This window comes from Scatophagus argus, chromosome 8, assembly GCF_020382885.2.
Source record: "Scatophagus argus isolate fScaArg1 chromosome 8, fScaArg1.pri, whole genome shotgun sequence".
Classification (NCBI taxonomy): Eukaryota; Metazoa; Chordata; class Actinopteri; family Scatophagidae; genus Scatophagus; species Scatophagus argus.
In genome coordinates, this window is record NC_058500.1 from 14451694 (window position 1) to 14476047 (window position 24354).

The 24354-nt window shown below is 44.1% G+C and overlaps 1 protein-coding gene across 7 annotated transcripts in view; it reads left to right on the top strand.

Annotated features, from left to right (window-relative positions):
• Positions 1–24354, top strand: part of rerea (arginine-glutamic acid dipeptide (RE) repeats a) — a 119489-nt gene that overhangs the window by 52402 nt on the left and 42733 nt on the right. For all 7 annotated transcript variants that reach the window (XM_046397271.1, XM_046397273.1, XM_046397277.1 and 4 more), the window contains one exon: positions 7135–7205. In XM_046397271.1, coding sequence (XP_046253227.1) covers positions 7135–7205 — 71 coding nt within the window. The remainder of the gene's footprint in view (positions 1–7134; positions 7206–24354) is intronic.

The following is a 24354-nucleotide window of genomic DNA, read 5'->3' on the forward strand; positions in this document are numbered from 1 at the left end:
TTGTCTTGGACTAAGTCAATAAAGCAAAGTGGTGCTTCACTAAATGATGTGATAGTGATGACAGCCATGATAATGATTTCGTCCCAGCACAGTCTGACTTAAAGTGTTTTATCTCCTCGGGACACTTTCCTGAAGACACGTTTGAGCTGATTTGTCTTTTTTATGGGGCTTAAAAAAAAGGAAACCACCCATTTCTGCAGATGTCAACATGGCCTCTCCCTCACACACTCTTTGTTAATTAGCTATATTAGTGGGGTGAATGACAGCTCTCACTGTTGCAAGGCTATGCTAGCCGTGTGTGTTTAGTCTCCTCTCTCCTGCCTACTGATCAGTGCCTTAGAACTAAATCATTGCTACCATGTTTTTTCTTGTTTATCTAGCTTCTAGCATAAGGTCATGTAGTGGGGGATGGGGTGAGTTTTAATGGGAAGACAGGAAATTCTAGCCAGTGTGTTAGGTTGCCTTCGTGTCCTTCTAGCTAACCACACATGCATCTAACACTCAGTCCTCCTTTTTTCTTTTCAACTAGTAAACAATTCAAGTCAAGACAATTTCCAGTAGCTGCAGTGAAACAGCCAGAACTTCATATCATACACTAGCTGCGTAATCCCGTTGGCTAAATTATCTCTTCAGTGGTATCAGTAGTGGTCCCCTAGCAAGCAGTCACACTGAACCTAATTTTTGTTGTTGTTCATTCTCCATTTCTGTCTCTCTAATGCTCTGCAGCGGACTCCATTGAAGGCTTTTTCGCTCTGCATTTCATGTTTAATAGAGAGAGCACCGGCTCTTTGTCTCATAGTTAACCATGCGAAGAGTGTGGGGGAGGGTGGGGGGGTTTAAAAAAGCGTACGCAGTCAGTCACATCAATGAAACATTCAAAAGGCATATAAACAAAGTCGACAGTCTCAGTGGATTAGCCCTGCCGAATATTTATATTTCCTTATCCAAGCTAACAGCATAGCCAGTGTCTAGTTTATAGAAAATATTTATGTTTCCTGTCTTCTCCTTCAATTAGTTTGACAGGTCTAGAACAGGGTGGATGTCACAACCTGCTCCCATCACATAGACTGGAGCTGTTGGATTGGTTTAGATTAGAGATGAGCCAGGATTGTTTGGTGTGGCCCCAACACTGATACACTAGTTAGTAATTTACTTCCTATTGTCAGCATCCTCCACCTTAACAACTGACCTCCTGCTGTCTCCTCTGCTTATTGTTCAACTGATAAGCCCTGCGTGTGTGTGTGTGTGTGCATCTACGTGTGTGGGTGCACTCATAGTATGTGTTTTTCTCCTCCTGCTTGGTCATTGGTAGCAGCCTTCTTGCAATCAGATTTGATGTGTGCAGCTTAGGCAGGCACAAAGCCTGCAATGGATTATGCTTTACTAAATGTTAAATCCCTTTATAGCCGTCTAGTGACACACAATATGTAAAACTGACCACCCTCAGAGAAGGATTTGCCACCCCTCCCCCTGCCCCTCCTTGGTGAGAGGGAAGAAGTCAATGCTGGATAGGAGTGCAGAAACTCAAAGAACGCCAAAATGTTTTACTCAAGAAACATATAGGTCCATGTCATCACATAAGAAATAACAGGTAAGCTGGTGTTGAAACCATCTGCACATTTCCAGTCTCCAGCCATCCTCCAATCTCTCTGCTTAGCCTTTCTATCCCTTGAAGATGGGTTCAGGCAGCTTAGTGCACATCGATTGGATGAGGAAGGGTGTAAGGAGAAGTCCATTTGGCCAATAGGTGGGCCTGCAGCTAAATCTAGCTCTGCTGCTCTTTTAAAAAGAATGGAGGTGTATGTCTGGTGGTGTCTGGGGGACTGTGTCCTGGGTCATTTGTATGACTGGGGTGAGCAGCCCGAGCAGACATACCAAATCGATCTGTGCCCTGTGGCTGAGCTCTCACCACTTCCCCAGGCCCGGCCAGACACCTCCAGAGCCTGTTTCACCCGCCCACCCCAGATTATAGATCCTCTCTCTGGAGATTATACACACTGCCATAGGGGGGATCAATAGGAGACACCCTAGAAGCTCTGACACACACAAAAAATCATGTACACACACATACACAGCACAATGAACTGGTATTTGTGCACTCTCACAAGTGTAATGTAACACATATATATGCACACACTAACACATATACAAGGCAAGCTTTTGACAGTGAAAGACACAGTCCCTATCTATAAGCACACACTTGCAACATACAGACAAATACACTCAAATGGTGCTATCCACAATGCTCATCCCTTCTCTCCACTACAGCAGGACACTGCCTGGTGCTGCAGGTGGCTACCATTGCATGTCTCCTTCCTTCCTAACAGACTGGCTTGCTGGTTTGTTTCTGCCCCTCTGCTTTTCTTTATGTTGCACAAGATGGCTGCCACAGCCACGCCAAGACTAGATGTAATTAAATTTAGTGATTTCTTCCTAGAAAGTGAGGGTTACTGTAGTGAGTGCAGTGTGTTACACGGAGAAATTGTAGGCTGGTCTGAGAAAAAAAACACCTTGTGTGTATTAGTGTTGGGGGAGTTGTTGATGTGGACAGCTGGCACTTCTTGCCGCAGCCACCACAGAACCCTGGGGAGTGTGTTTGAGTGAGTGTGTATGTGGCATGTGCACATACAACAAGCTATGTGGCAGGAGTATGCGCTCTTTAAACTCAGGACAAACTGTAGGCAGTCACACAAATGATCGTGTTCTAGATGTTTGCAGAGGCTTCACTTTTTCTTTCAGAAATTCATGCCATCTGTAATTTCCCTCAAGCTCTGTGTAATACACAGTATATTGCTATTGTTGTCAATGATTCACAATGTCTTTATCACTGCAGATTCTGACATTTATTAACCACAAGATCACGTCTGCCTTTTTTCCAAATGGATATTTAATTAACAGTTAAGTATACTTTATATGAACAACACAACACACCTGAAATTTGTTTTAAGTATGGGTCCTTTTGAGAAGCCAGAATAATGTGCTACAATGTTGGATTGGTTAACCTAGAGCCAAGACACCGTAGGCTATAGTTTGATTAGCATAGCACAGCCTGTCTGAGACAAAGGCTAGCTGTCGATCAGTTTGCTGTTTCCAGTGACGCTAACACGAGGGACAAGCACTTTGAGTCACCCCCTATTGAAACATAGCAGTGTGAATCTGTAGGCTGTCGCTAACTGAACAGATCTATTTTTAAAAAGCCCTCTTTGCACTCCCATCTCTCCCCACACTAGAGACTCTGGGAAAAGGGCTTTTTAGTGAAATCCAACCACCTGCCGACTGCTAAATGAGAAAGCGTGGGCTAGCCGAGAGGGAAAGGAGAAGGAGGGGGGGTGTTGTCAAAGAGCCTCTGTTCTCCCCGAGGAGCTCAGTCAGCTGTAGGCCTGCCCTATTGTAGAGAGCTGATGGTATCGCTTGCCAGGTATTTCCCACTGCTTTTCCTGTGAAAAGAAGGGAGAGTTGTTGGACTTGTGGATGAGGAAGGAAAGCTGAGGTAGAATCAAGTGTCCGTGTGCCTTTAGGCCATGACTGCCGGTTATGCCACCCCACTGGGACCGGCCCAGCAGGAAGTGGCACAAGGCAGCCTTAGTCATCAGCTGGTCTCCCTCACTGAGTCGCTGAGGTCGGTGGTAGATCAGTAATAACACCAATCTCCCTCTTTGTCCCAAGCTGTCTGTCTTGGCCCTCATGTCCCCTCACACCCATGTGGTTCCATTATTGCATTCCTTGTGCTATTTAATCTTAGGATCAGTACAGTAAAGGGGGGGTAGCATTTCTAAAGCCATGAAAAACTGCCGTGTGTGTGTTTGCGTGTGTGTACATTTGCGTGCTTATGTGCGTTCCGGTGCGTTTGTGCATGTGTGCTCTGCCAGTTTGAGCCGAACACCACTTTTAACAATGCAGGTGCGTCCTGCCTCATGGCTAACACTCACCATCTGTACGCCTGGCTTAAATAAATGCTCCTCTTGATTTAATAAGCTTGTCTTGTGTCCGAAAATATGCTCACATTCTTGCTTTGTTTAGCCAATCTCACTCCGTGGCCCCAACAACCCTGACCCCCACCCCCACCGCTGTTTACACAACATTGGCATATATGACTGTGTTCACAATATGACTTTTCCATTGTTGGTGGCTCATAAAACAGAGCCAAACTGATATTATCTAAGAACTCCCCCTCTCCAATGCTGCAACAAATTAAATATCTAACATCTTATTTACTTGATACTGGGCGAGTAGGACATGTCTCTTTTGCTGAGGCAAGGTGTGTTTTAGATTAGACATGCTTGGCAGCCACAAGAGAATGTCTGGCTGAACAATGAGCTACAGCTGAGAAAATTGCTGTTCGTGTGTGTGTGTGTTGCAAGGTTATAACGGTGAATATTCCAGGATCAGGTTACATTGAAGTTGCTTGGGTCTGAGGAATCCTGCTCAGTAGCTTCGTGATTATCTCTCTGCGTCGAAGTATTGAACTTTTGTCTTGCTTTCCATCTGGGTGGCGTGGTTGTCAGCAGTGGATTCTAGGGCCAAAGCCAGTGTAAGAAGCTAAATTTATGGCTGCCGAGCGAGTGAGAGCACTTTAATACAAAGGCCGTGCTGTGGTTCTCCCTCCTACAGGGAAGGCTGCATCCATCCAATGAGCATACACTTCAACCCTTAAAAAACTGACCCCTGCCACAGCTAAACCTCTCATTCCTCCCCTTTCCACTTGAGCGAGGAGACCCACTTCCAAATGCACAAAATGGCAGGAATGTTTAACAAGCCAGGCAGACCCTGGAGGAACTGTGTGGCCCGTTTCGATGAGCCCCCTGCCTCTCTATCCCACTCAACCTCCCCGATCTGCTCCTTTTTGCTCACAAGCTAGAGTGTGAAGCGTCAACTTGGTTTTATCGTTCACATTCAATAAGATTCGCGTTGTAGTTGCTTTCAGAGAAATGCCCTTGAGGTAGTAGACTTTTAGTGCCCAGGATGAATTCAAAATGTGCTTTTGACGTTGGAAGAATAGACTTGCTCGCTGTCTGTAAATGATTAAACTAGATCCCTGTCTCTCTTTTTTCCACCACCTATCTTTTTCACTCTCGCTCTCTGTTCTTTATGCCTGTTGATGTGCTTTAGGGTGTAGACACGAAGATCTGGCCTCTCTAAATGAATGTGCCGGCGAGGTGAAGGGACACTAAACCTTAATTCCCCCGATTTGACTCCTCCGAAACATGTCATCTCGTTCAGATTAGTCTCTTTTGTTCTCGGCCCTCCCCCACTCCCTCCCTCGTGTTCCCTCCTCCTCCTCCTCCTCCGCCTCCACCCGCTTCTCTCTGTCTCCCTCAACACACACTCATGCAGTGTGTTGCCCACAGATCACACAATAGGACTGATGGATATTTTCATTCATGTTATCTTGTAAATGACTTCCAGGGATGGTGTAGAGGAGGGAGAAGGGAAAAGCGAGAAGAGGGCAGTAGTGAGAGAGATATAATGCGTCACTCAGAGCCAGCAAGGGCGATAAACCCCCCTCCTCTTAGAACAGCTCATTCAGCCCACAGCAGATAACAAGCCCCCCCCTGGGGTTACACACATACACACATACACACACACAGAGCCTCTCAAAAAACAAAGCCCATGATGTCACAGGCGCACTCGTACACACCAGCCCCTCTACAAATGGTATCTTGGGTGTCAGAGCCATTTAATATCTTTGCCACCCCTCTTTTCCTCTGCAAGCAGTAAGATAAACCACAGCCAGATCGATAACTCTGTTGACACAAACAAATAAATAACAGATGATAGCACTGTCAGTCATTGAAAAAAAGCTAGCACCACACATCTTTTGTTTTGGGAAACTGTGGCTTAGTTCTTCTGCAAGGGACAGTTCAGCTTTTTTTTGGGGTGAAGTGAGCACCAGCCGTCTGAGTTGTCTTACCTACAGTGGCTTTTTTTTTTTTTTTTTTTTTTTTACACAAAGCATATAGAGCTGCAAGATATTATCGGTCTTCATGGTCTTGTGAATGTGTTAATGGTTTGCAAGTGGGCTACCCTCCATTGCAACGGAAGGTTAAACCAGCCCTTGGAGAACTCAAGAATCCTTATTGTCATTATGCAAGCACAATGAAATTTTGTTCAGCAGCTTTTGGCTTAAGGCACATAGTCAGACACATAATATGAAAAAGGCACACCTAAGATATATCTAAATAAACTCAGATAACTTGTTACAATCTGAAAGGAAGGTCAGTGTTTCAGCATATATTTTTCATTCAATTAAGTATCAGTGGCTTTGATTGCTTTGCCTGCCTTTCAAGTTATTATTTAAACCAAAATAAGTCACATTTTTGCTCATTTTGATCACATTTCTAGTTTCAGTTAGGAACTAAAGGTGGGTGCGTGGCTATTACAGTAATTTGACTTCTGTGAATTAAAACCTCTCTTTCTCTAATAATTCCAATCCTTGGCTGTTTCTGGAGAGTACTGCACCAGGCTTAGCAGTAACCATTAGCCCTGAAACACCCCCCCCCCTCGTCTTCCCACAAGTGGCTGTGTGTTTTTGTCCTCTGCAGTGTGAGTGTTTTTGTTAAGGAGATGAGGGTTCACGACCTGGCCACACCACTAGTCACATCATCCATTTTAACAGCACAGCCTGCCACGGCCACCTCCTCACACACTATGTGAGAGTGCTGATTTTAACACTTGTGACGGTTATGTAATTTGGCCACATTTTAGAACATGAATGAGAGGACAGAGGGTGGACCACTAAGCTAATCCACAGCTAACTGGACAAATATAGGTGCAATGATAGAAGTTGTCATTTTATAGGAGCGAGTTAAAGTGATGACTGGAGGGCGGGGGGGAGGAATGGGGTTAAAGCCAGTATTGCTCACTGGTGTATAAATGGAGTGGAACAATAACATAATTCCCCTTGGGCGTAATGTTTGCTTTGGAAAGGCAACCTTGTAGCGCTCCAAAAGTCCTTAATCCTATTACTCGCATTCCAATTGAATTTGACTCAAGGAGAAAAATGCCTTTCCAGCAGAGGTAACAGCATGCAAAATAATATATTACTGAGTCTGGCTGCATAAAAACATGAAAGCCATGAGGCGCGTGAAAATATTCTTCTTTCAAACTCACTTTTTTTTTTTTCCTCACTTGCAGATTGTGTGTACATTGAAAGTCGGCGGCCCAACACTCCCTACTTCATTTGTAGCATTCAGGATTTCAAGCTGGTGAGTACATTTTCACTTCCTGTCTGTCCTGTTTGATGTCCCTGTGTCCTCGCACTGACCTGACATTCACCACTAATCCACCCACCCATCCTGTGTGTCCCTAGCTGGAAAGCAACACTGCTATTGTTCTAATGCCCCAAGAAATCAGGACTATGATGGCATGTCCATCATAATTAAGGGATATAGGGGCTGAATTGCACATTTTTGTTGTTCTGTGGAAGTTGGATAAGAATTGAATAGAAAACATGGTGAATAACTATTTGTAATCATTTTGTGTCCTGAGGTTTGTTTTTCAAGGGTCATTTGGAAAAATATAAATCTCTCTGAGAAACAGACTTGAATATTAACCACCTTTGCAATCCACTGGCAGTGTAATAATGCTTCTAATGGAAATAAAGATGTTTGTCGATTCACTTAATTGATTTAATGAAGAAGACCTTCACCAGTTTTCAATTGATTTTTTTTTACAGCCTAATATGGCCAAATTGCCTCTGTTGCTGAATAAAGAAAGAAATTAGTTTTTAATTTGCTACTGAGAATGGCTGATTCATCAGGTCAGTTTAGTTTCTCTGCAACAGCACACCTAAAATGCACACGCACACACACTCTCTCTCTTTCTTTCTCTTTCTCTCTCTCTCTTACACACACACATACAGTACAAGCGTTTCTTTTGGTTGAGAAAATTTGCCAGTTAAATGTCTACAGTGAAGCTTGAAATCAGTTATGCAGCAACCTAAAGTGATTGTTTCCAACTGCCATGAATGGAGAACAGAGCACATTTCGGTGCAGGCTTGCAGGTTGTGCGAAGACTGCTGGAATATGTAATCGATGGGTCTGTGTTGCCAAATGAAGCACCATCCAACCATGCTGGACCAAGCATTGCTTGTCTTTTATCAGATTACAGTAGTTGTGTAAGCAGAGTAGTGAGGGGCGGCCAGGCCTCAGGGGGCCAAAGTAATGGCTGCCAACAGCTAGGGTGATGATGGGAGGTCATCTCAGAGGCCACACACACACCACCTCTCAAAAAAAGGGGAATGTTTTTTGTGTGTGTATATGTATGTATATATATATATATATATATGTCTGTGTGTGTGTGTGTGTGTGCATGTGCTATCATTTTTCAGGTAAGTGTGCTGGCACTTTTGTTTCATGTAGGGATAGTTTTGTGTATGCAGGGCAGTTGTTGTGTGTAGAAGGGGTTTTAAGGTGAGCCGTAGGCCTTGCAGTGGGGACGACAGCCAGGCAGCAGGGCTTTAATCGGATTGCTGCTCGAGAGTGCTGAGGACGGCAGGAACCCCTCCTCGTGCACACACATGCGCATACACCATGCCTGCACAAAAACCCACGCACCTGCACCTTGATTAAGAGCGCCAGAAGAGGTCTGGTGCAGACAGAGGTAATTGTCCAGGGAGAGAGAGAATACTGGCTCCATTAGCTGACCTCTCTCTCTCTCTCTTTTCTCCCTCTCTCTGCGTCTCTTGCTCTCTATTACTCCCTCCCCCCATCCATCTGTAATTAATGAATAGCCATCTGCATGCCTATGTGTTTGAGCAGACTGTACCCTTGTCCTCCTATGTTAAAACAACAAGCCCCGCTGGCTCTCTAAACAAGTGCAGCGTTTTTCAATAAGCTCACTTTGTCACCTGGGTATAAATCACAAAAGATTGGCACTGTGCTAGCTATACTGAAAACTCATAATCTCTGTTTTTCTAAATTGGCACAAATTCCAAATATGTTGAAAAGGAGAGACAACAGGCAACTTGAGATCCACGTCGGTTAACTACGCATTAGACATCAGCTCATTCTCTTTATTTCCTGTCTTCCCATCCCTCCCTACCTCTATCTCCAACCCCCACTTTTTCTTGCCGCGCAAATTATCGATCAACCCCCCTCTGTGCAAGGGAACAGGGCTGTGGAGGTGCAGCAGAGGGGGAGGAAATTTCATTGGTCCTGAACCAAACAACCTCATCAGTATTGCCCCTCTCACACCCTTCTCCTTTTTTTTTTGAAACGTTCAGGCTGTAACGGTCTTGCGTCTCGCTCATGTACTTTTATCTAATGACCTGTGAATCCAATTAGTGGTGTGCAGAAATCCCGATTGCAGCCATCAATCTCTCCTGCGTGGAGAACTGCGTGGATTTAAAGCCGGCCTCTCTATTTTGTTATATCTTTCTCCACATCGTGATGATTCTGACACTGGTGTTGTTGCTTGTGCGTGTGCTTCCTTGATCCTTCTGTATACACACATAGGGCACAGTCATTCAGCATGCAGGAAAAAAAATCCATTCTGCAGCATTATTGGGGTCATTTCGGACTTGGAGGACAATCATTTTCTCTGGTTTGTTTACTCAAGAGTAGCAGCTGTGGTGCCCACTGTAACCATTGTGACATATTGATCCAGCACTATAGATTTCAGTCTCCTGCCTTCCCACTAAAATGTCTGCCCAGATACAGAGGTGACCAGTAGGAGGCCATTTTAACTGTTAGAGGTTTGAAACAAAAGTCACTGAAATGCGGCCACCATTAGATGATGTTGCTGTTTGAAAAGGGGAAAAGGTCTTAACAATAATGGGCTATCAATTTTCAAACAATTATTTTCAAACCTCACAGAATGATTTGCTAAGCCAAAATGTGAATTAAGGACTAAAATCACAGTTGTGTATAAAAATGTATATTAAGACGTATTACAAAAGACATCATCCATTCACTCTGATGTGATCACTTTGGCCAATTAAGGGCTAGCAATCCTCCAGTGTGTTCTCTTCCCAGGGTTAGTTTCAGTTTACACCCGGTGACATGACCTTGTAATGTGTTTTCAATCTATATTTGATGAGAGTAATGCAGTGAGCCTGCTGACTGTCGACATGTATGTTGTGTGTACGTGTACATGTGTATACACATTTATACATAAACCCCATTGAGTTTGTTGAGAGAGGAAAATGTTAGACAATATCTGACAGTGACTGAGCACTGGACAATCTGCAGCCATACAGGATCTACCCATTGACCCTGGCTTTACTGATCCATCCTGCTTTCTTACCTCGATTGTCTTCTCTGTCTCCATTTTTCTCCCTCTCACTCTCTACACCCCCTCCCATTCCCCACTCCTCTTTATCTGCTGTCACTCACCTTCCTCCTCCCATCCCATGTTCTAGTCATTGTGTCCATGTCCTCGACAATCATTTACCCCCCCCCCCCCCCCAAACACACACACACCTCCCTCTCTGCTTGCATCTAACCTCATTTGCTGTTATTGGCCAAGTCAGCTGTGTTCCATCCTGCCTCCCTTCCTTCCCCACATCCCTCTCTCATACTCTGCTTTCTCCCAGCATCCATGTCTCCCTCCCTCTGTCACTAATGGAGTGATTGCAGTGTTTCTCCCTCTGGGAACACAGGATTGAGGAGCTCAGTACGTCAGCACACACCCACACAAGCCTCTCTCTTACTTTTAGCCACACACACATAAGCATGGGCACACACATCTCTACTCCTGGAGCTTCCTGCTTATGGACATTTAATTAGATGCCATGTACAATGCAATTATCTTGCCAGGAGTCCAGTTCATATGTTGCAGGCCTGATCAGCTTTAAAGGAAGAGGGATATTCTTTGTCATATAGCCTGTGTGTGTCTGTACTGGTTTTCTTTTTGCATCCTTCATCAGTTTAAAAATTCAGTTTTAGATTATGATTATAATACTTGCAGTGTGGAGAAGCAAATCATTGATAATTTTTTTTTGTGTGTCCAATGAAAAACAAATGCTGTGACACAAAGTATTATTCAAATAACATTGTCCGCATGGAGCACATTGTACACGTGTTATTGAAAGTAATTATAATTGTCAATCTCATTAATGAAAGGTATGCCTGGAATCGAAAGAAATGTCCTGTAAAGTTTAGCCTGATTCTCATGTAACCATGTGCACTTCTGAGTTTCGAAGCTCGCTGAAATGGTTGTTGTGAAAAGACATACATTAATACATACCTTAACAGGTAGCTTGCAAGTGATAGTTGTATAGTTTTTTTTTTCTATTTTCACTCCACTTTGTAGCATAGCAGTTAATTTTAGGACTGTAACAGATAACAAAAACTAGGAATTTGTGGTTGTTTTAATTATGCACAAAACGCCATCCAGATTTATACATCAAATGAAAATTGTCTGTTCCGTAATTTATTTAGCTGCTTGTATATAAAGGCTTTAAACCTGGAAAATTTAAATCTCATACAGTTCAGATTATAAACCATTACACTGTCACACATTTGTGGTTTCAACATGCATCTTTGTGTTGGATGGGTATAACAGCATAGCTTTCCCAGTTGTCAGGTAAACAATATGTGTACACATCCACTGCACCCCACCCCCAAACACACACATTAATGTTAATTGTATCTCACACAACTGTTTCTTGATGGTTTTCACTGGTGCTTATCATACATCCTTGGAAAATGCCACCTATTCAAAGCCCATAATTAAAAATGTTTGATGAAGATGCAAATATATGTGCATAAATACGCATGCTTAACATGAGCAGTTATTAGGTTTTCTATGGACCCTGAGTACAGTCCTAATGGAATCCAAAATGCTGAGAATTAGCTTAACAATGAGCTCTGCTAGCTAATTAGCTTGCGGCTAGGTTGTCTGCCCCTGTTCAAAACCATGCAAAATAATCACTTAATGTACCATGTGGCATTGGTTAGTGCAGTTCCCTGCCATCCCTCTGATCCTTCCTCAAATTTCTCTCTCTGTGTAAAGCTGCAGTGTCATAATACCTTTTGATGCCTGCAAGAGTCAATGAAAGGAAGAACATTGGACTGTAATGCACAACCTGTGCACATCTTTCACTAAGAAGTTTCTGACTGGTGTGAGGCCATTGAGATGGTGGTTGCAGGTTAGAGGTTGACTAGACAGACATCACTTGTGTCTTGTCACTGCCTAGAAGGCTGACTTCCTTCTTTTTATCTTCCCGTTTCTCCCTTCATGACCATCCTCCACCCCACCCCCACCGAACATTTTGAAATGCAATTATGGATCAGTGAGCACCGCCATCAGTCGCACTTCTTGTTAATATTTATCGAGTGGAGCAGCAGCCGCTGCTATCTCTTGAGAGAGGGGCACTACCCTCATTAGGGGCAATTTTGTGTGTGTGTGGGAAGAGAGCGAGAGAGAAAGGGGGAAAGGAAGAGAGAGATATGCTCAGCTCTTCCTTTCATTCCACGGTCCACTCAGCTGCTGAAGGCGAGTTGGTACATTTCACAGACATGAACATGTGGAGGTGCAATCCTTTCACAATTGTGTGTGGGGCTGTCTTAAGTGTCTTCTTCTCTCTGTGGTGTCTGTGTGGAAGCAGCTTTGACAAGAGCATCTAGCCGCCTGTTGACGTGGCCGGCCAGCCAAGCCTGCTGCAGGGTCTTTGATTGAGGCGTTCTGCCTATAATGTCCCCCCAGTAGCGGCCTTAAAGCGATGGAACTCAGGGGGAACCATTCTTGGTTACTTGGACACAGAAATTGTTGCTGATTACTTAACTACTGCTACTTTTTAACTGTGGTAGGCTGGAGCAGGTTAACATGAAATGAAATTATTTTTTTTAATTGAACTACTTGTCTTTATTTGACAAATATTTCCCTCCTCTCTCTTGCTCTCACAGTTGGCTGTGACCAGACCCTGTGAGCTAAGGAATTTTTTACTGCTGCTTTGGCAGTACCTATGACTTTCCCTATTATGACCGTTTTGATTAATGCTCCTCTATGTGGAGGTATGAACCCCACCAATCCTGCCTTTGCTTCCCATTCCCTCCCTCCTTCTCTCTCTGCACACAAATTTCATTGATGTAAAGCTATTTATGCTGTTCTTTGGAGTAACATTAGGTCATTTATCCGAGGCGTTGGGGTTACAAGCTGCAGCAGCTGTTGTTTCTATACAAGCATGTTCTTAAGCAGACACAATCTGCAAGTCTGACAAGTGCTAGTCCTCCTCTGGTGTCAGTTTGCAAGCTCTGTGCATTTCTCAAATCAGATGGAGACAGGCACGCATCTCTCAGACAGTTACACAGCTCTGTCTCTCTTTGGGGAGGCACGTTAGATTGATTGTCCACACGAGTGCAGCGATGAATAAATACAGCAATACAAATAGCATGGTTGAGATAACAACACAGTTCAGACTCAGTGAAGGCAGGAGGCTGTATTCAGCTCTGCTCATGGATATAGACCAAACCTATCCAACCCTCCCCTTGGCTCCTCGCTTCTGCTCTCCCTCGTATCCCCCTCTTTTCATCTTTTTGGACAGATAACACTTTTTCTCTCACCCTCACTGCCCTCCCTGTGCATTAGCTAAATGCTGCTATGGAAACTAGTTGTTCAACCAATAGGGTGGTCTCTTTCTCTAGGATATAAGACAGGACAGGAGGGAAGTGGAGACAGACTGAAATCAAAATGGGGTTTTGTGTTTGTGTTTTTATGAGTGGTGATTACTTTCCCAGATGGACAGGGTGCAGCATCTGGACAGTGGGGGCTGGTTGGGCTGGGGGGGGGGCAGGTCAGCGTCCATAGCATTTTCATAAGACTCAGCTCAATCAATGGCCACCTCTTTGACCCACCACTGCTAAATTATTCAGCAGAGAAGCCTTTTGCTCACTCTTCTCCCTTAGAGTTTCATTAGTTGAGTTTACTTTCACTGGCTTGGCTGCATCTCTCTCTCTCTCTCTAACACACACAGATGCATGCAATTTTGTCAAGTCATTTTTCTAACAGATGACATCTGAGCCTCGCATATATATCCAAGTGCTAATTTCACCCCTTGTTGCTGAGTTGTTGAAATATTCAGTGACTCCTTTGACACTTTTTTTCCTGGCATACCACAAGTGAAAATGTCTCGTCTGATGTCTTCACTAACATCTGAGGAAAATTCACTGCTCTCTGGTGTTTAGCACTACATTTCATCTTTAAAGCAGGAGAGCAAACAGACAGTCCTATCTTCTTTGGCACCAGCTTTGATGAGAAAGCGGGAAAACAAATGCAGCAAAGGCCCCCAAAAGGCAGGAGGATTTGATGCTCTGAAAACCTGCAAAGTCCCAACTTGATCGTTGCATTTGAAAATAATGACAGGGCTATTTAATTACCTGACCAGGTCTTCCTGTTGAAATGAAAACAGTCGACTCCTCCATAGGGGGGTGACTCTAAATTAGAGGCTGAAGGATCCTTTGAAGTAAGCTAATGTTCACTTGGGCTTCATGGTTTCCACAGTAGATACCATAGAATTGTAGATGAATCCCTTGTTTTTTTTCTTTGCTCATCGTGTTCAGGTAGTATCTTCTTACAGGGAAAGTGAGCATTGTATTTGCTGGAGAATCTAGTCTTTGCCCGGCCACCCAGTACTCCTTGTAGTAACCAGACACTAAACACATCTGCGTAGATTGGTCAAGCTTTAATTGGATTGGCCTCTGCTCTTAAAATGGCCGACTAATTTCAGCCCACCTTCTGGTTACTCTCCCACTTTACGTGTCCCCTATTTTTCTCCTTTCCACCATCCACATTTTCCCTGCTCTCTCAGCTTAAGTGGGTATCTGGCGTGCTTCACCACTGGTTCTCAGCTCAGCTCAGTGTAATTTCCAGCTTGTCCAATGTGTGACATGCCAATAAAAAAAGAATGAGAGAGAACAGAAGAGGAGGGGGAGGAGGGACGAGAGGGTACCGCTGTGGAAGTGGAGATTTACAGTGGTATCGAGTTCACACGCTTCTACCCCCCCACCCTTTTCTCTGTTAAAGAACACATGGTGCAAATTAACTCTTGCCAGCAGAGAGAGCAAAGGAAGGAAGGAAAGAAGGGCAAGGGAGCAGACACGAGAGGAGGAAATTTCAGGGATTGCTGTGAGGTCTGAGGAATGTCTACACTTTGTACCTTGGAGCCCGCAGCCTCACAGCCCTTAAAACAACAGCAACATCACCACAGGCTGCCATCTCCAGCAGCTCCCCTGCAGCCACACTGCGATCTCACCCAGACCCTCTGACATTCTGTACATGTGCTACAGTGTGACTCACTGCTAGTTTTATCTGTTCTCCATCTCTGAGCATTTGTTGATCTAATGCAATGCAATTGGCACACATATTCTCATTACTTCCGTCGTGAAAGGAGAATATTTTCTCTGTTCAAGAACTCGCATATATGCCATTTCTCTAGCTCAGCACAGTCCAGTCAGTACAGGTGAACAACAGAATTTCTTATCAGTCTTATCAGTCTTGTCATCAAGATTCAGACACTGGAGCTTCTATATATATTTTGAAGGGTTCACAACTCAATTTATGCTCGAATGAGAATTTTGCAAAAATCCCCTGAGCCTTAAAATGCACTAATATCCCTATAGATTGACTGAGAACAGCCTCACCTACTGTAACAGAAAAAGTTTGAGTATCTACGGTGGTGTTTACAGTAAAAAATATAAATGTAGAAATGTAGAACGTACAGGTTTTTCAGATTTGACAATTTGAGACTGGTCTTTCCTGGGATACAGAAGGAGGATTGTGTGTTTTCCCCTTCAGTGCGTCACATTTATGCCCACAGTGGCTGTGACTGGTGTTGCATGTGCTTTGATGGGCAAGCCTAAATTGTGTTTGCCTGTCTGTCACTGCCAATGGATCACATGGACTGCAGGAACCGCAGCTGCAGAGACTTGGAGACGTTTCACCACACATTCACACACACTTCGTTTATTCTGCACTTAGGTGTTTGTGCAATTTTGGGAGTTGCATCCACGCACAAAACACTGCACACTCCATTATTCTTGCACTGTGTAATCCCCAATTCCTCTGTTGTGCTTCCTAAAAACCCTCCAGTCCAAACCTCTAAATTCCCAACCACCTCCACTGCTTGTCTGCTGTTTTGCGGCACATACCTCAACCCCCGTCTCCCTCCCTCTCAGCCCCATTTCTTTCCCGAACATAATCTCTGCTGAGATTTCTTGCTACCACCAGTTGATTTTATTGTTGCCTCGATCATAGACAGTGCACTGTGAAGCAGTATAAACACTATCCACGATGGTAAATACATTTCCTGGCATCAAAGGGCTGAGCTGTGCTATGCCCTCAGTAGCTGTATTCATTTCTGCTCCCGCCACGCTCAAACGCTCTTTCTTCTTCCCTTTATAGGAATGTACTTAACAGTTTGGCAGTGTTGTGTTTTTGAACAGAGCCGCCTTTGTTCAGCAGGCAGTTAACACTTGTGTACAGGGCTGAGGGAGGAAAGTCTGCGTTAATAAGCCTACTCTTATTAGCCTAAGCACTATCTTAAGGAAATGATTAAGAAACTACAGACCTCCCCCAAGTTTCTTTTTTTGTACAGTTGTCAAATCCCCATGCCTTTCATTCATTGGCTTCTACTCTTCCCCTATACAGTTGTTAAGGCAAGCTGCTGCTATGCTACAAAGTGTTTGGAGCTTCCTCTGATTGTGTTTCTTTATTCCTCCTCTCACTTGCTCTAGAGCTAATAGAAATAGTCACAACATTTTAAATACATTTTTTACTCCAGATGGTACTAGCTGAGTGTTTATGGTAGGGCTAATACATTCTGCTATATAGATTTTCACTGCAGCATCACGACAAGCTAACCGTGGGCTATTGAGTTTAACTGCCCATTTATAGATCGTCATAATGCCCTCCCCATTTGAGGGTGAGTAACTCTTTATAGGCTCCGATCATTTGCCTTTTTTCCTATCTTACAACATTCCTCACCTTATTCTACATTATTTCTCTTCTTCCTTCCCTCCTCCTCTCCTCTCCTCTCCTCTACTGTCTGGTCCTTTGGTGATGAATCTTGTGCCTCAAGGCATTGTGGGATGGGGGGGTTGATTTGGGCCCATTACTGATAGTGGCTCAGCACGTGGGCATGTCCAAATCGGTTCACACTCCAACAAGAAAGGACAGAGTAAGAAAAAAACTCTCCCATCCTCCTCCCACCTCTCTGTCTCCTACCTTCACCCTCCTCTCCAGGTGAAATGGAATGATTTAATGTGCAGCCCTGTCAGAGTGGGAAATGGAGTTGGTGGATGAGTGTGAGAGACTCTCTCCATCAGAAGAGGGTGATGGAGATGATTGAGACCCCTGTCTGTCTAGTTGTGTTCCTTGTATAGACACGGGCCTCTCATCCTCTCCTCCCTGCAAAGCCAAGATGCACACATTTACCCAAAACACACACCCCTATCTTCAGTGTGTGCACCACACTGGAAGTTGTGCTTACACTCTCGTAGCTGTAGACTTGTGACAGGACCTGTAGGGGACTGAAGGAGCTTGTAGTTAACAGATGGCTGACTGCCTCATGTAGTGTCATCTTTAAAGATGCCTCATTGGTTCATTAGAGGTTTTTTTTTTTTTACATACTCTGGCTCAGTGATGCTGAGACATGATGTTATTTATTTATCAATGCGATGTTTTAGCTTTTTGTTAAGCTGCTAATTGAGTGTTTCATGTAGGTAAATTGAAAAGTTTTTGTTTATTGGGTCACACACTGAAATAAAGTCACTTTGAGCCTCTGTAAGAGGTTATATTGCACTGTGATACAAGTACTAATTCAACAGTGAAATGTACAGAGGGAGAATATTGATCACAACTATTGATCAAAGTCACACTGTTCTTGCTCTCCTCTCTTGTCTTTGTTTGGACTGTTAACGTTTTACATGTGAAAGAGCCACTTAAAAAAAAAACACACATATCCAGATCACCTCGGCATCAAGACTAAAGGCAGAGGTGCTGGTTATCCTTAAGAGAGTAGGTTTAACAGACCTTCTCTTGATCCAGTGATGCTCTGAGACTCCCACTAAAGTCAGGACACAGCAGCAACTGGCCATAATTAGGTGCAAACTGTTTGCTGCCATGTTAAAATGCCTTTTAAATGCCAAATGGCAGTGAGGGTGTGTATAATATGTGGGATCTCTGGCCTGTTGCTGTAGACACTCTGCTGGATTGTTGCTGCTGCCACAGAGATAAGTGGTTGCTCTTGCGGCATCAGCCCACACTGCACTTGTTCACTCATCAGCTAAGACTCCCCTTCCAAAACCATTTGTACTCCACCAGCTTTTGTCAGCAGAGATGCTATCTGCCAACAGGAGAGGGTTAGGTATTTAACTAATTAATGTGAAAGTGTGTATGTCTCCTGTTGCTGGCACTGTTTAGGCAAGCTTAGCTTTTGGTGTGTAGACTCAGTGAAGCACTTTCCACTTGCCTAGGAGAGTTTCATTTTTTTTTTTTCCAACTTCAATCTGCTGCAACTGTACACTGCTGTTTTTGTCTCATTGATAAAGACTTTTTTCTGTGTAGTGCTGACACCCACTCTGTTCTGTTTCATTTAACTGCTTTGACTTTAGTGGGCTAACTACTAGGCTATTACTAGTGAGCACAGCACCACAAGCCCATATAAGGAGTTTGTATCAGCTCTGTGTGGTTCTGCATAGAATCACAAGGTGTCTGGAGCCCACCTGTCAAGCCCAACCACAGCCATCTTTAGCACCAGCCTGACAAAAACCACCGGAGTAACAGTCGACTTTACACTGGCCTGACAATGTGCTATGTTAGCATGCTATAACAACAATATTTATTAGGGTAATATGTCATGCTGAGCTTGCAGTCATTGGTTGCCTTGAATGAAAAGAAGCAGTGTTTTCACAAGGCTGGTGCAGCAGCCGCTGAGCTTTATAGCCTTTAAAGTAAAGCAAAGCTACACATCCCCACATCCCTACCAAAGACTCTAGTGTGTGTGTGTTTGCATCACCGTGTGTGAGCAGCGTGTGTAATCACTCCTAGCTGGCGGGCTCAGGGGGAGAGGCGGAATCAATGCAGTGGGCTATGAAGAGAGGGGAGAGAAAGGAGCAGAGAAGAGGGACAAGGCTGATCAATATCATATCAGCAGGGTGGGGTAATATCCACTTCATGCAGCGCTGCCACAAACAAGGAGGATTGTGAGAACGAAGTGGGATACGCAGAGGAGAAGAACACAAATGAGATAGAAGAGGGGAGGGAGAGGTACCGGTAAAAAGATGCAAATCTCCGTGGTGCCGGTAAACAAGAGGCTTTGTGTCAATCACCAGATGAAGTGGCACATTTAGCATTCTCCTCTCTCCCTCAACCATTCCAACACTGCTGGGGATTGTTTGCTTGGCAGCCGCTTGCCCATTGGTGCAGGCCGGTGGCGGGGGTGTGGCTGCACTGTGATAATGTATGGGCTGCCGTGGCGATGAAACCCGCTGTTTAAGAGAGTCATCAATAACCCCGCCCTATTGTATTCCACAGGCTGTAAGTCAGTGTCTGCTAGATCATTCAATCATCAGCCTATCATATCACGCTCCACACACCATCTATTACGAGCATCCACTCTGTTACAAAGAGCCAGCTGTAAGAACACCTAATCACCCTCTACCCAAGGACAGGTGGATGTCAGTCACACCACCACAAAAGAGGGGAAAATAAAGTGATAATCTGCCAACAAAATGGTTTCTGAAAGCAGAAGAGATTCACACACAAGCTATAGTACATGAAGCTCTCTCTTCATGCTGCCACTGCTTTGTTGTTTGAGGTTGCGTGCGCCCTACCAGATCTCATGCTGATGTTGATTGCATGGTATGGTGAACTGTGTCTCCTTTCTGCTTGATTTAACTTCAAAGCTGCGACTGGGCTGAGCTGAGCAGGCTTCGCTTTGCCGTTTAGAGCTGGGAGACAGGATGTGATGGCGGACAACTGAACTGTGCACTGTAAACGGACACTTCCTCTGTGGTGGGTAGGAAGTCCCCGCCAAACCATATGGTCACACAGGGATGACTTGGTTTTCCTTTGTATGTGCTTTTCCATTTATTCCTCCTCCCCCTCCTCCTCCGCCGCCGCCTCTGTCCCTGTATATAGTATCTTGCACTGAGCATGCTGTTACAACTAATTAAATTGCCCTGGCCTTATCTAACCCTAGCTATTTATAAAAACATAGGTAAATGTATGTTTCTGTGTCACCTTTCGATGATGTCGGCGGGGGCAAGCGACGGGGGAATGTGAAGCAATAGGTGACTTGCAGAGAAGAAAGCAATGTCTCAGACACAGCACTGACCTCTCTCTCTCTTTTTTTTCCTCTTTCCTTTTTTTTTCCTCTTGTTTTTTCACTGACTGCGGGTAAACAGTCATCCCCTCTCCTCCCTGATAGAGTGAGCTGAGGCAAGTAATTCCCCCGTCTACAGCAAAATCCTTTACCTCCCCTACCCAGCCCTGGATGCTACTGCACAAAGCTGATGCACTCTGTGTGTGACTGTGTGTGTGCGTTCATGTTCAAAGTAGGCCTTTTGATTTACAGGCACACACATAGATATGGGCGGAGAAGGCTTTGATGTGCCTCGGTTGCAGAGAGTATAGATGCTGGTGTGCTGTTCAACCTCTTTGTCTCACTCTCTCTCTGGGCGCTCTGTTTATGCGTGTGATTGTGTGTGAACGATAACTAATGTGTTTGACACACTGTGCCCGTCATGACTCCAATGTTTTTCCCATGTTCTGCTTTAGCGAGCAATCATTTGCCTAACTATGTGTATTTTATTGTGTTACAGAAATTATATGACTTATAATTCTTAGGGCATTTTTTTGACCAAGACATGATATTTTCTGTTACTCTTGCAAAATAGTCACCCATTGATCCAGTATTTTGTCAACTGAATGTTCTTTTGGTGAATTGCCAGTGTAGTGTTGTGAAAATATTCACAAAATTAAACAAAGAAGAATTTACATTTGCATTTCCAGCTTCATTCTGCTGCCTTCCTCCTTTGAAGGAATTAATTATGAAGAATATAATACATCAAATTTTGGGGGATATCAGTGGGTTTTTAAAGAGTTTCTAAAGGTGTATTTTTCCACTTACCAATGGCAGTTCACAGCTTGTCTTCTCATCTAATTCAGAACAGAGTGTGTGTGGTTTTTTTGCTTTACCGAATTCAGTATTATATACCTTACTTCATGTTTTATCTTGCTGTTAACACCACCCATTTTTAGAGAGAACATTAATCTGTCTGGTAAACAGTGGTGTACTTGCATTGCTCTTGTTTTTTAAATTCACATTATTTTTTTTCATTTACAGTGGTCTCATTATCTCATTCCACATTTTATATCATACACTCTTGTGACACTTACAGATTAAAAAAAAGGCAAATCATTCTTTCATTTCTATATCCTGGAAAATGCAAAATCTCTATTTAAATGGCCTGAAATGTGTCACACTCTCAGAAATTCCATCCATAATTGTGTTACAATATGGCTGCTGTTATTGCTGGTGTAGACTGAGAGTCATGCAGTACAGCTTCTTCTAGCACTGGGCCAGCCTTGTTATTGCAGCTGTGTTGTCTACAATACATCTCTTGTTGCAGCACAGCAGGAGGCTGCTCAAAGCTTCTGGCTTGTGTGTATATGTGTGTGTATATCTGCACGTGTGTTATAATCACATTCTTCCCTAGCACTCAGTTGCTACAGTTGCTGAGAATAACTTTTTGATTTTGCTAGCTGTATTTGGTGAAAGGCATGTAACCTCTTCAAATCTTTTGTTAGCACACACACATCTGATAGCCTGCTGCATTTGCATCGGCACTGATATATCGTCGCACATATTGGTAGGCAATTTGCATGTGATTATTTGCATATTGTACAAAGTGCGCCTGACAGACCACCCACTGTTCAGCTTGTGCGGCATCTGGCCAATACACAGCTTACATGATGTATTACTGATAGGGCCAGTGTCATCGCTGGAGACTGACAGACAGGCAAGGTCACCTTCAGACACAGATATAGATGAGGGTGGTGGCGGCGACGGGGGAGAGACGGAGAGATGGATATCTTCAGAGGCAGTGGATAGATAAAACAAAACAATCACAACTGGTTGAGCTCATGGTGATACGAGCTCTTCAGGGTTGTCTGCCATGCTGTCTGTCCGGTTTCACATGCAACGTTAAGATCTGTTTTTGCATGCTTGCACTCTGATTCTCATCTTATTTGCCTCCGTCTCTGGCTGTGTATGGCCACACCTCTATCTCACTCTTACGTGATGTGTTTTGTGTTCCTACACAGAAATACTTGTGTGTGTGTGTGTGGGTGTGTGTGGGTGTTGGGAGGATCTTAAATATTTCTGTTAGCAGTGTATTAGTGTGTGCTTACCATACAGATACACAAACACTAGGAGCTTCTCGATTTCTCTGTATCTATTTCATACTCACGCACACTCCCCATAGATACTCTTCTAATGGCCTGACAGCTGCTCTTACGTAGAGAAAAACGCTCTCTCTCACATACAAACACACACGCTGCCCTTTTTTTATTTTATTTTATTTTATTTTTTTTTTTATTTTTTTTTTTAACCGAAGCTCGATCATCTCTCTCAAAGCATACACCCCATCAGTCTTTGAAGTGGCACACATCTGCAGACACGTGTGTGCACACCTGTGTGAATTATACCAATAGGGAGATCGATTAGCTCTGGCTTAAGTAAGCCTTCTCATTTCCTGTCTTCCATTTTCGGTGCTAAGTCGGCCCCACAGCTCCTTCCCTGCCATGCCCTGCTCAAGAGGCTGCCACTCGTACGTGTGCACACATACATACATACACACACGCACACACAGGATCTGGATTAGCTGGCTGGGCAGGTATCCAATATGACATCCACACACATACGCACAGAGCCTGATATTCTTATCCTTTTTGCACGCCTCTCTCAGTGAGCAGTGCCCCCCTCACTTCCTCCACAGCAGTGGTCCAGTAAGATGTCTCATTAGCTCACCAGGCTATGCTAACAAGGCAAGCTAACACAATGGATCACAGGCAAAGAGCCTTCCAAACAAAACACCAGGCCGTTTAAACACTCTGCAGAACACAAAGGAAGCCTGTGTCGTCCAAAAACACCAGCATTCCTCAGTCTTTGTGTGTGTGTGTGTGTGTTTCTGTGTCTGTGTCTGACTCTGACTCTGAATTCTGACTCATGGGTATTACCTTGAGACCAGACAAGTCTCTGCTCTCAAGAGAACATCCCAGGCTATAGCAAACACACACACATGCACGCACGCATGCACGCACGGGAAGCCAGGTATCAAAGCGAGATGGCTTTGAAGCGGCTAAATGAAAGACTGAAGGCAGAAATGACAATGTTTTCTGGCAGGCTATAACTGTGTGTCTGGCTGAGAGGGAGAGCTTGGGAAATAAAGTCAGTATTATGATCTGAACACCCAGATATGAGCTCTCCTAACTGCCTCCATCTGTCCTCACACAGCCTGCGTTTGAAGTCTCACTTGGATCTGCATTCTAGACTATACCCCGCAAGTGCTGCAAGGATTTCTGTGTTCTTTAAAAAAGAAAGAAGTGTCTGTGTATTTGTGTGTCGCTTAAATCACTGAACACTAGTTGTCAGGTCCCTAGTGCTCCGTGTCTGTGGTCTTCAGATAATGATCATCATTAGTGAATGTATTCTTTATATCCTCCTCCTTTTGCCTTTCACGGTGCTGCTCTCTGTACCATCTCTTAAATTGTCTTAAGTTTCTTGGCTAAAACCACCGTGCAGCAGAAGTGTGTTGGAGGCAAAGGCAAATATTTGGGTTGGCCACAGCCTGGCTATTTTATGGAGCAAGCATTCAAGGCTAGTGTGCTTGATTCTCCACTGCAACTCTATCTGGAAGGAGGGCAGTATGCATTCTTCTTCTTTCTTTTTTTTTACTGCCATTAAAATCTGTTCTTCCAGTGGGAGACATTTGAAATAAAGGAGAGATGAAGCTGAGACTCTTGCAGTTAGCCATGTTTGTTGTCAGCATGGCATGAGACAAAGTGTTGGAATGCCTAGACCTCAGATGTGGCAGTCATGTGTGGTGCTTGTGATTCTCCACTGAGTAAAGTGTGCCTGTGGTTGGCAGTATAGGCCTGCAATAGTGGCCCTCAGCCCTTAAGTCTTAATTAGTATCATCTGTCAGTTTCTCGTGACTCAACCCCTCTCCTCTTTTTCCTTCCTCTCTCCATCTCTGCCGCCATAGATTATTTGCCTTGTTCTTTTGCCTCGGTGACAGAAGGACCTGTCAACATCCTGACGTGTTGCTGTACGTTGTCGGATTGTACAAAGATGTGACCAGTGTGTCTGTCGTGAAGTGATTTTGACATGTATGCTTGGTTCCTTAAAAA